The sequence below is a fragment of the Pituophis catenifer genome, unplaced genomic scaffold (genome assembly GCF_029215685.1).
Source record: "Pituophis catenifer annectens isolate HBS135680 unplaced genomic scaffold, rPitCat1.0.hap2 SCAF_3, whole genome shotgun sequence".
Taxonomy (NCBI): Eukaryota; Metazoa; Chordata; class Lepidosauria; order Squamata; family Colubridae; genus Pituophis; species Pituophis catenifer.
The window spans coordinates 35535199-35547812 of record NW_027256883.1 but is presented as its reverse complement, the minus strand read 5'-3'; the positions used below and the strand labels follow the sequence as shown (position 1 = coordinate 35547812).

At 33.8% G+C, this 12614-nt stretch overlaps 1 protein-coding gene across 5 annotated transcripts in view; it reads right to left on the bottom strand.

The window, feature by feature from the left end:
• JPH1 (junctophilin 1) overlaps positions 1–12614 on the bottom strand; it is an 81486-nt gene that overhangs the window by 65863 nt on the left and 3009 nt on the right. For all 5 annotated transcript variants that reach the window (XM_070940484.1, XM_070940486.1, XM_070940483.1 and 2 more), the window contains exon 2: positions 10135–10888. In XM_070940484.1, the coding sequence (XP_070796585.1) occupies positions 10135–10888 (754 nt within the window). The remainder of the gene's footprint in view (positions 1–10134; positions 10889–12614) is intronic.

Sequence of the window (12614 nt, the reverse complement as noted above, 5' to 3'; positions counted from 1 at the left end):
AATGCTGGGGAAACAAACTACAGGTTCTGTTTAATTTTCAGTTTATAGATAAACACATTAAGCACTAGAAAAACAAAAACCTTTTAATTGGTAGGACAAAGAATGAAAATGTACTTGATTTGTTCACTAAAAAAGGCCAAATTAAGGCTTTTCACTACAATCATCCTTAAAATGCATAAATTTAAGGTCTCTCAAACACCTAACCCTAGCTTTTCTTATTTTTTAACAACCCTTTAATTGTCTCACTTTCAATTTTGAATTTAGTTAATAGTTGGAACATTATTTTCTTTCTCTTCCTAAATTTGGAATTATAATCATGTAGCAAATAACCTTACTTTGCAGAAAAATACAAAAAAACCCAGAGGAAAATTAATATAAAAATTATAATAAAAATGGCCCAGCTCTGTTTATGAAAGGGATTTCTAAATTCTGCATAGAACAAATGTAAATTTATACAAATGCATGTGAAATGTGATGTGTTTATTTTTCACACACATCAGAACTTTATCTGGCACTCATTTCCTCCTTTTATCCACAGGGAATTTACCAACTCCATGTAAAAAAAGAAATAATAAGAGAGTATTAAGAGAGAAAAAGAGAAAACCCACAGTAAACAGTGAAGCAATGCTTCCATTTTTATCTAATTTTACTTATAAGTAGGCCTGATAACAGGTTTTGAATATATTTTTATAACTATTTATATTTTGCCTTACTAAATTTTTTATTATTTCCCCAAAGCAATAAAAGCTTATAAATTTTAGTAATACAATAAAATGCAAACAAATCATTAATCAAAACAGTAAAAAGCAAAGTATGGTAATGACTCAACACCACACATTTATGTACAATTAGTTTTTTCTAATACAGCACAATTTCTCTTGTAATAAACCAGAATGTTAAGTATATGTCAAATGAGAAGATTCCATTGCTAATTCTGTTTGATCTACAGTACTGGTATGTTGCATAATTACATCAAAATCAATGTTACTGCTAAATGAAACACTCATTTTCTTTCCTATTGGTACTTTATTGTTTCATATTGCTCCAATCCCTGAATCAACAGAAGGAGTTTATGAAATCAAGGTGAAAATTCTTTATGGTAAATTCATATTCTCCAGGAACCGCATTTGCCATGAAAGTTTAGAAAATATTTAAGGTTGCATCTTTTTTCATCTGGCCTTTAATTGTTAAACGATTTAGGGTTTGTTTTTTGAATTAATTTTAACCTGTATTTTAATTTTTTTAAAATTCTTTTTATGTTTTAATTTTTGTTAGCCATCATGAGTGCTTAGGATGGAAATGATCAAAATCAGTAAGACTGATAGTCTTACTGATAGTTCAGACTGGGTCCTATGCCAACTGAGTGTGGGGACTGCCAATCAAAGCATTGCAAGCAGGGCACCTCCTTTCAGTCTACCCTGCAGAGTGAGGAAGGAATTGAGGAGAGATGGTTTTGTGAAAACAGACAAGAGCTCAGAATGCCAATCTAGCAAAATAGGAGAGAAACAGGTTGTCAATATATTTAGAGCTAGGAAGACAAGTACTGACAGAATATAGCTAAATCCACAGTATCAAGGGATGTTGTTTATAATTTATTTTAAGTTATTTTATAACAATTAATTCACCTATTAACATTAAATAAGGACTGTGACATCCAATATCTTCCCTATGTCCTCCCTTGTTATGGCATTCACAGATTCTGCATCTTAAAGGATGGTTCACAAAAATCCAGAAGGCTTGTGACTAGAATCTAAATAATTCTTGGATAGCCAAAATATTGTTATATTGAACTGTTTTAGTCATTTCCCCACCAAATCCATGCATATTTCACTCTTTTTACTGCAGAACTGAATTTCATTTATAAGTGAGTCACCACAAACTAATCACATGGAAAACTTTGGTATAATGTAATATTATACCCCCAGAAGGTTGAGTAAAGAAGTTTAGAGTAATATGCTAATTAACTTCCTGTTTTTGAGTGAAAAACTGTCTTTCATTTTGATTATTTAAATTTGATCATACCTGCATAAAAGTAATTAGAGTGACTCAAAAGCAGCAGGGACTTGCCATCAAATGCTACAATATAGAATGTTCCTATTTATGGTTCCATGCAGTTACATTTTTTCTTAAGACAATCCATTCCATTCCTTCTCCAATCTTTGTTCCTTCTTCAAATAGCTACTGTACTGTGTAATTCCAACCCTTTTGTCATTGTGGATCCTATGAAAAGACCCACTACTTTTAAAGACTTACAGAAAGGTATTAATTTATGCCTCACCTTGCTCTGCAGCACTTTTTGGGAACTGAATTTCAGCTGCCGCAAACCCTTGCAAATATATGACATACAATGTTGTAGTTTTGGATGGAAGAAACACCAGAAAGAAAATAAACCCTTACACTACCAAAAGTGTTAACTCACCAATATGCATATGACTATCCGTTAACATAATCTTGAAATTTCAAAACTTTATTATTTTTTTTGAAAAACCTTTAACACTTAAAATCCAAAAATACAAGTTAAAATACCTCTATAACAAAAATATATCCGTAATAATTATACAATTCAATGTCTTTCTGACAGTACTTAATTCTTAACTTTCTTCATCTATTCCCACATGTTCCTACTAAATCGACATATTTAATCACATTTTATATCTTATTTTGTTCTATACATTTCTTATTTTTCATTTCTATCCATTGATATCAATTATCCCAAGTTAAGTAATATTCCGAGTCTTCCTTATTGTTTAATTCTAAAGTAAGTTTGTCCATTTCTGCACATTTGAAAATTTCCGGATTATAATAATTTCAAAACTTCAAACTGACTTTCAAAATGGAGATTAAGAACTGTTTTAACACATGTTAGTATAATAATCCCATTATATCTCTGAAATTTATGTAATTGGAAAGCAAAGACAAAAAAGAAAGCAAATAATAAATAATGAGTTCTATTTGTCTAAAGACATTAATGGAAAAAGTATTAAAAATCCTTAAACCATTAAGGCTAATGGTTGATAATGTTATTTTGCACAAAGTAAGAATAGAAAGCAGAGCTGTAAGTTCTTTAATAACATTATTCAAATTTATCGTCTCTCCTATTGCTAAAATGTGAACATATTAAGTACAATATAGAGTCACATTTCTGAGGTATCTGACTACTAGTTACATTAAAAAAAAATCAACTCATTGTACTGTAACAATGTTAGGATTTGGATAGAATTCTACTATTTTAACTATTTAATTCCACAAATCCATGGGTAAAAATCAACAAATCTTTCACGACTTTGCTTATAGATCATTCAAGAACTGAATTTTTTTACATGTTTTGCTTGTTCTTGACATTGTAATGTCCTAGATGCATTATGTTAAATGTGCTAGCATGGTTTACAAAATCAGGCAAAGCTGTATTAATAACATCAGTACTAGTTGAATGCTATTCCTCTGCATAATGTTCATACTGCAACTATAATAAGTAAAGCATTTTAATAATTTGTTTGGCACTACTCTTGAAAAAGTGACCAGTTTAGTTTCTTGCGTCAAATAAAACTATCTTGCCAGCTTAATCCATAGTAGAAAGTTGTTTGCTCTGTGCTCTGCGCATAAATTCACATCATTCGGCAGAGTGAACTACTGACAGTCATTGAAGGAAGAGTATGAAATAGGTCTCAAACAAAATGTTGGAGGATACTGAAATTTGTCGACAACTAACTCCTATCAGTAATTGAAAACTTCTTAAATCCCTGAAAAGAAAGCAAATGATTCTTCTGCAGAAATCACTAAATAAATATATACAGATAGTTTTTATGAGCAGCTTGGTTAATGTTATCATGTATGGATTGTAAAATTCCACATAATAAAAAGATACAGAAAATTCATAAAAGTCCATTTGTATTTTTTCTGTCCAAATATTTGTCCTACAACTAATTTGAAAATAAAGTGTACCAAACTGCAAAGTGAACTTGTTTGATAGTTCATCTGTCTTATTAATAACAAAATAATGTCCATGATTACTATGAGACTGCCCAGGACGCTGATTGTGCAACCAATTCTGGTACCAGTTATGTGATATTCCAACTCTTCTCTACTCATTCATTTTTCCTTCTCTGAGTTGTTAAAATTGTTTTCTTCCTCCACCTGTCTCCTTCGTTCTTTTTTGCCATTTTAAAAAAAGTCACAAATCCTTATAATCACCAAATTTTCTGATTGTTACAAGATGTAGTCTTTTTGACTATCCTGGAACCAAGAAAAAAAAAAAACAGGTGCAGAGGCACTGCATTGAGAGGAGGATAATGCAGTGATTGCACCTGGCTTAGATTGGACCAGGATTGGAAGGCATCTTTTGGTGCTTCTAGTCACTCTTCATAAATGGTCTACTATAGGGGTGTAAAACTTGTGGCCCACGGGTTGAATGTATCATGCATTGGCCACACCCATGCCCTGTTAGCGAAGGGGGAAAAAAGTCACGATACATCATGTGAACCTGAGTTTGGCACCCCTGGTCTACTACATACCGAACTCCAGCGTTACTAGAACTTGCCTATCCTCACAATGACTGCTTAGATTAAGTATGTTTATGCATGACCATTATGTTACACTATTGTACTCCTCTTGCATTTGTTGAACACCAAGAGAGCAAGCAGGATCTATCAGCATTACAACCTCATCTCCTCAGATGACATTAGTATCATTTTCGGAAAGATATAGGCACCACTTTGATGCACAACAAGCTACAGGTAGTCCTCGATTTATGACCACAATTGAACCCAAAATTTTGTTGTTAAGTGAGACATTTGTTAAATGAATTTTTCCCCATTTTACAACCTTTCTTGCCTCAGTTGTTAAGTAAATCACTGCAGTTGATAGATAAGTAACCTCACTGTTAGTTAAATCTGTCTTTCCACTGACTTTTCTTGTCAGAATGATGCAAGAGAGAAATCACATGACCTTGGGACACAGCAACAGTCATAAACATGAACCAATTGCCGAGCATATGGATTTTCATCACATGATCATGAGGATGCTGAAAGGTTGTAACTGTGAAAGACGGTCATAAGTAACTTTTTTCAGGAGGCCGTAGCTTTGTGGAGACAAGCTAAAAAGGCTAATTAAAAAATGTATCGTTTCCACTAACAAGGACAGAAATGGCTATGACTCATTTTATTTTTGTGAATGCTTCCTTAAAAGCATGGGCACCTTCACTTAAGCCAGTTATATGGTCCGTCATACATTAAATTTACTCTAAGTATTGCTGGTATAATATACCAATAATAAAGCATCATCATCTTGTACCCTCTGATTTATATAAGAGGCCTATCATAATATTGTGTCCCAAGCTGCTTTAAGACCTATATCTTCCTCTAATTTCACTGAAACTGTACAATCCACATAAACCAGGCTTGAAGGTTCCTCCTTCTTTTCTCACAAAGAAAAGATCTCCAATTGCCACTGAATTTATGATCATGACTGGATTTTCTCAGTCATGTCTTCTTTCACTAGCTAGTATAAACATTAGTCCTACTTTAACCTACATCCAAACATTGATATCTAGTCACACCATAAACGTTAAGTCTGATGTGTCTTTATCTAGTGCAGCCAGATTAGCAGTGAATGAGTGCGTTGTTCCTACCAGGCAAATGTGCATATGTAATTATGCAGCAAGTACACAACTTGTGGGGAAGCTGGAGTGGACCAAATTAAAGTGGAAAACTGGCAGACGAAAATTAAGAAACCCTTTCCACCTTTGCTTTTCTGCTTCATATGCTTTTTTTCAGATAAGCTTTTCTTTAAAGAAAATCTGGGTTTGCTATCTATACACAATAGCTCTCAGTGCGATTTAGGCTCTATTAATACAGTGCCAGTAATATAAGTAAGCACTTGCAGCATCCACTTTAAAGGCAGGCATGTGGGGGCTGATCTGTGTGGCAAAAGCAGATGTACGTGAAGAGCTGACCACCCAAAATTCCTTGAGAAAAGGTCTTGGCATGAAGTGTTGAAACCGACAAATGTCTTAGCAAATGGCCTCTATAACTAGCAGCTTCTGCACTGCTTAGTTACTAATTCACTGTGATTAGGACACAAAAGAAAAACCCTTCTTCCATGTGCAGTACAAACTACTGTGTTAGAAGACAATTGATAAAAAAAACCCCCTTCTATAAAAATAGAAAATACTTCGCTTCTTTCAAAAGGGAATTCCAAAGTATGGTGCAGATCTGCTACATTTAAAAATCACTGTCTTTTCTTGATTCATTTTAGAATGAAAGCCAAAACCTTAAAAGATGTTTTAGATTCCAGTTTTAGAATCTGCTCCCAAGCAAATTTCATCTTGTGTTTATTTTATTGTTCCTTTCATACCAGACAAAGGACTGTGCAATTCTTATGTCGTTTTAATCTTTTTTTTATTGTCGCACTGTGGCCTTCAAATTAATTTTATACAATCTTATAATTAATTTTATATCTACTCTTTTATTTTCTGCTTTTTAATAGCTTTTTAAATTGACTGGTTGATTTATTCTTTTTTGTCTTTATATTCCACATTAAGAATGATTCAAATTGATCTGGGAGTCAGAAAAAGGAGAGCTTATTCATGTATCTGCTTTAAGTTTGCCCATTTAAAAATCCAGTTCAAAATCCAGTGGGGAAAAATGATTTCTTTTTCATCCTCTCCTTATTTCTCACTTGAAATTATATATAAAAAAACTGAGATTCACAATGGGCAGACACAACAATGTTTAATCTGCACTGAGCTCAGTCATTTTTATTCATTCTATTTCTGTTTAACCTATTATATTTGCCTACATGTTGAGCGTGATCCCTACACACAGCTTTTAAGAATGATATGGAAATGGTATGTTGCAATCTTCTTCCAGAATGTATTGACTTCCCTGTCTAGCCAACCTAACTGGTTTTCTGACAAAGTCTAAATCCACATTCAAATCAGGTCAATCCTGTATATTTTCCCAGATCAACACAAATTTTCCCATACTCTACTAAGTTTTTGTTGGTTTTCATATAGTAGCATTATAGAGCTTGTTAATACTTACTGCTTCTTACGATGTTTCTCAATACAGATAGTCCTCGAGTTATGGCCACAATTGAGCCCAAAATTTATGTTGCCAAGTGAAAAAATGAGAAGTTAAGTGAGTTCACCCAATTTTATGACTTTACTTGCCACAGTTAAGTGAATCATTATGTTTGTTCAGTTAGTAACATGGTTGTTAGGTCAGTCTGGATTCCGCATTGACTTTGCTTGTCAGAAGATTGCAAAAGGTGATCACATGACCCCAGAACACTGCAACCATCATAAATATGAATCTGTTGCCAAGCTTCTGAATGTTGATCATGTAACCATAGGGATACTGCAACTGTCGTAAGTATGAAAAATTGTCATAAGTCACTTTTTTCAGAGCCATTGTAACTTTGAATGGTCACTAAATGAACTGTTGTAAGTCGAGGATTACCTGTATCTGTTTCTTAAAATGGAATTTCTTAGAATCTTTTCATTTGGAACGTGAGGAGGGGTATTTTCAATTCTGAGAGCCATAATAGATACCAGGTTGGTTATCAGAAGTTGTAAATGTTCAAATACATCCCATCTCAGACATAACACTTCTTCACAGAAATCTAATTCAATTCCTTTCTTTCCAATGTCTACTGTAGAGTGCTGATATCCTGATGCCATTCATGGCAGGAAACCAGTAATATGATCACCACCAGGCAAATGATCATATAGTGCTTGATTTTATGCTATGAATGGCAGCAAATTGCCTCTCCCTCGTCCAGCAGCCAAATTCCCGAGGACTGTTTGCTCATACTGCTCAGCTGGCTAACAAAGAGAAAAGAGCAGAGTGTCTCTAGGACCACATTTTTTTGGTGACTGAAGATCATATGTAACACCTGTGCTTTACAGAGATGAATTAAACCTGCCTCTCTGAGTACAAACTATCATTCACATGATGAAAACATGCTTTTCAGAGGAAAGCTACTGTTTTCATTTTGACACCTTTTTGGTTTTTTTTTAAGATGCCAGGAAGTATGACTGAAAAAGATTAGGCTTTGAACATAGTTCTAAGTTAGAAGTGATCTAGCAAATTGCATATGAAACTGACTTTCACATACCAACTGATAATTATGAATATTTAAAAATTAACAAAATAAGTGTATTTTTTTTAAATACAAATTTCTAAATACAAGCCCACACTACACTTGGTCAAGAAAAAAGGGTGCACGATTTATCTGTCATCTAATAAAGATAACATGTTTCTTGAACACATTAGTTATTTATATTTAATTAATTAATTAATTAATTAATTAATTAATTAATTAAAACTTTATTTTTTATATAAATTTATATGCAATTCCTGGTGGCTAACAAGAGTTAAAATACAATATAAATACCTGGCTAAATTAACAAAATCAGGAAACACCATTCCTAGCTGAGTAATACAACATACCACATCCTAGCATGGGCTTGATCCTGACCCAATGTAATGGCACAGGTAGAAAAAACTGGATTAAGGCAATCCCTCAAACACCTTGATCCCACACCATGCAGGTAATAATTAGCATCTTGAATTGCATCTGGAAAAAACTTGAAGTCAGTGGAACTTATGCAACAGAAGGTGTAACATGATCAAAGCAAAACACATCAAAATTGCCAATGCTGTGCATTCTGGATCAACTAAAGCTTCTTGATGTTCTTCAAGGACAGCCCCATGTAGAATTCATTACAGTAATCCATTCAGGAGATGACCAAAGAATGAGTGACTGAGTGAAGAGCCTTCTAGTCTGGGAAAGGTACACAACATGAAACTGTATGAAGGTTCCTCTATCTATGCAATACTGTGCGAGCAAGTAATGTTACCAAGCACTTATTTATAAAATCAAGCTATCATGCAACAGTATTTATATAATCATGTACATTCAATCTCTAGATGCAAATTAAAGTTGATTTTTACAAGTTAAATTTACTTATACCTGTGCTAAATCCTGTCATTTAAATAGGAATCTTCCTGATTCAAACCTACATATATAGTGAAGCCACACTTAAAAAATATAGCCAATGGAGTTTATTTAATCTAAATGTCAGGGGTAAGTTGCACAAAATCATTTTACATAGGTACCATAAGCATATCCTTACAATCTATACTGCAGAATGTTTTTTGCCACGACTGCCAATACTGATTTTCCTGACTTTTCTGTATAACTCCCCAAATACATCTGAACAAGTCACAATTTCCTAAACCTGTTTGAAAGGTTTATCTTCCCATTAATAGGTTTTAATTCATGTTAACATAATGCAAAAGTTACCCTGCAAGAGAAGATATTGAGGAAAAAACACATTTACCACATCAAAGTAGCAATTATCGGTATTAAAAAACTGTGACTTGACCAATATGAGCTACCAGAAAATACTCAAAAAGCTTTAAAAAGACTAGCCATTCCACTGATTTTGAGGGCCCTAATTGTGATTAAATCTACACTACACTTGATCTTAGCCAAAAGGCCAAGAATCTGAATTTAAATCTTTGCATTTGCCTTTGTATCCTACTTTCAGCACAATTATTGCCAAAGCTGCTAACAAAAGTATAAAATTAAAAATAAATGTCATGCTTTACTTAAGTATCCAAGATGCTCACATGACAAATTACATGGTTGTCAAAAAAAAAATGTATTCTGATCTCACATAACTAGTACATCCCACATAATTCCTAAAATCAATCTAATTCACATCAATCTTCAGAATCCTTCAAAGAACACAGGCTAGGGAAGCTTAAGAGAATGCTCAAGAGAAAAAGCCTTTAATCAAGTTAGCAGATACGCCCTTTATCTTCAGTGTCAATTGCAGGTTTAGTCAGAAAAAGAAATTGTGCCAAGAACCAGTGCAGGGGAAAAATACACATGGCTTAGTTTCTAAATAGATTTATACATTCTAGAGTGTCAACAATCAATGCTGTCAATATTGTGTAACCTCATTTCAGCATGATTGTACAGCTTAAACATTTTGACCCCTTCTTTTTTACTTTTGATATCCAATTTGATTGAACCAAATAAGTTCCACGCAAAAAAGCATAAACTATCATTCCTAGCTATCAAGATCTTTCTAGTCTGTGTTATTAAAGCCAAGAATGAACCTACCTGGAGGTTGCAATTTCCACTTTAGTTCTAGCCATGGCAGCTGCACGCTGGGCACCTTCAAGTGCTCTCTCCACTTTTTCTTTAGTTTTTGTGTTCCTTATTGGTATAAGCTGCTTCCTTATTCCACGGACCAGAACATTGTTTTTATACTTTCCCTCTTCCTTGGTGCCATCAGGAAGCATAGTACATCCATACCCATGTCTCTTGTTGTTTAGCCACTCGCCTTCATATTTCATACCATTTGAACGCTCACTAATACCAAAGCCATTACGCTTGTCATTCTTCCATTCACCCATATAGGTTTCTGTGGTGGTAGCATCAACATGGTCTTCTACTGGAGAATAATCACAGTCCATATCTCCAAAACTAATGGTAGAATTGGCATCACTAGAACTAATCCTGCTCATGGCAGCATCACTCCTGACAGAGCTACGTTTGCTAGATATTGATGATTTTGATTCAGATTTTCTAAGTTTTATACTACCAAGAAGAGATCCTCTTCTGAACAGGCCTTTTTTCTTACTACCAACACTATCGGGATCACTGTGAAAATTCAACACAAACCCTCCTCTAGTTCCAGCAGGACTGTCTGCAGTGATATCATGTAGAACAGTGCCATTGCTCTGCTCGCTACGAAGTGAAGCTAGAGATGTCCGGAGGGGTGAACGGATCACAGTTGCCATGCCATAAGGAACACTTTGCCGCATACCATAGCCGTGTCTCATCCCTCCTGTCCATTGTCCCTGGTATGTACCTTGTCAAAGAAAAATAATGAATGAAATAAATAAATATTTGAAACTTTTATTCAAATGTATTCATCAGCAGTCCACAAGATTCAACTTTTGTATTTTTCAGCACAAGTATTTTAAGACAGCACCTGTAGACAATCACAAGCATGAACCTATAGAAATAATTTTAAGGAATTTAAGCATACATTTTACCATCTGGATTTTTTAGTAGTTTTTAGTTAATATTGACATTGTTGAAATGTTGTTCATTGTACTTTTTGATGAATGACTTAGATAAAGTTATTATCCATAGGCAGCACTGAAAATAATAATTTATACTTTCTACTAAACATTTCCCATAGCTGAATCTCATATTTAACAGCACACAACAATAAAAAAACTCCTATATATAAGAGCCGTGGTGGCACGGTGGTTAAAATGCAGTACTGCAGGCTACTTCTGCTGACTACCAACTGCCCAGTAGTTTGGCAGTTTGAATCTCACTGGCTCAAGTTTGACTCAGCCTTCCATTCTTCCAATGTTGGTAAATGAGGACCCAGATTGTTTAGGGGCAATATGCTGACTTTGTAAACCACTTAGAGAGGGCTGTAAATCACTCTAAAGCTGTATATAAATCTAAGTGCTATTGCTATATAAAAATACTTGGTAATTCAATACTGTAAATTATATTGCTTTGTAAGATTTTGTATAAAGAAATATATAGTGACAGTGCTCTCAAAAAGTCTACAATGCTGGGAAAGTTAGAAGGAAAAAGAAATTACTAGCAGCAAAGGAGATGGACACAATTACAGGGACAATGGATGTACCATTGGAAGACCTGAAGGACCAGGTTGGGGATAAAGTGTCATGGAAAAAATATATGTGGCCATTAAGAGTTAAAAACAACTTGATGGCATATAATCAATCAATCAATATAACTGGAAAATGACCTTTTAAAGTAAGAAGTTATAATTCTCTGCCCATTTACTTGAAACAAGCCTCGTGAAATATATTAAGAATGTCTTAAGAAACTAGAGTAGGGCTGTGAGATATGAACATTCAACCTATTTTTTAAAATCTTAAAACATTTTAAAGGACAGCTTATTAATTACAGGATATATTGAATATGACTTAATTTGAAAACATGTTTACAAGATACATAGCTATAAACACTGGGATCATGGCTGAAAAATATGTATATATCTATATTTTCTGTGTCTTCAAAATCAGAAGCATTGATCCTTGGATATGAATGAAATAAAAGAATGAGCTGCAATGGCTCTTAAGTAAATGCTGTAAGAAAATCACTACATATGTACACACTCACAAAAAGTACCATCTGGATAGTTATGTACCAGCAAACACTCAGAGAACTGAGCTGTTAAGCTATAAATGGGTCTTTCATCTGAGTAAGAAGTTGCATAGCATTTGGTCATCACACAGTTCTGTACAGAGTGCCAAGACAGAATAAGATAGCTTTAAAAATACGTTTTTTCTCTAAATAGATTTGGATATAAAGTATTGTGAAATAATCTGCAAAGAACATTTATTGTACATTATTTATGCAATATTAATTGCCTACACAAAATAAATATTGCTATGTTTTATTTACATATGTATTTTTATTTTGTCTTTTCTTAAGTGTGAGATGACTGTGAGATTAATACTTGTAACACACAACACTAGTAAAATAGCTTTAGGTTAGAATATGTCAAGAATGGTTCTATAGCCTCCGATAAATGTTGTCACTGG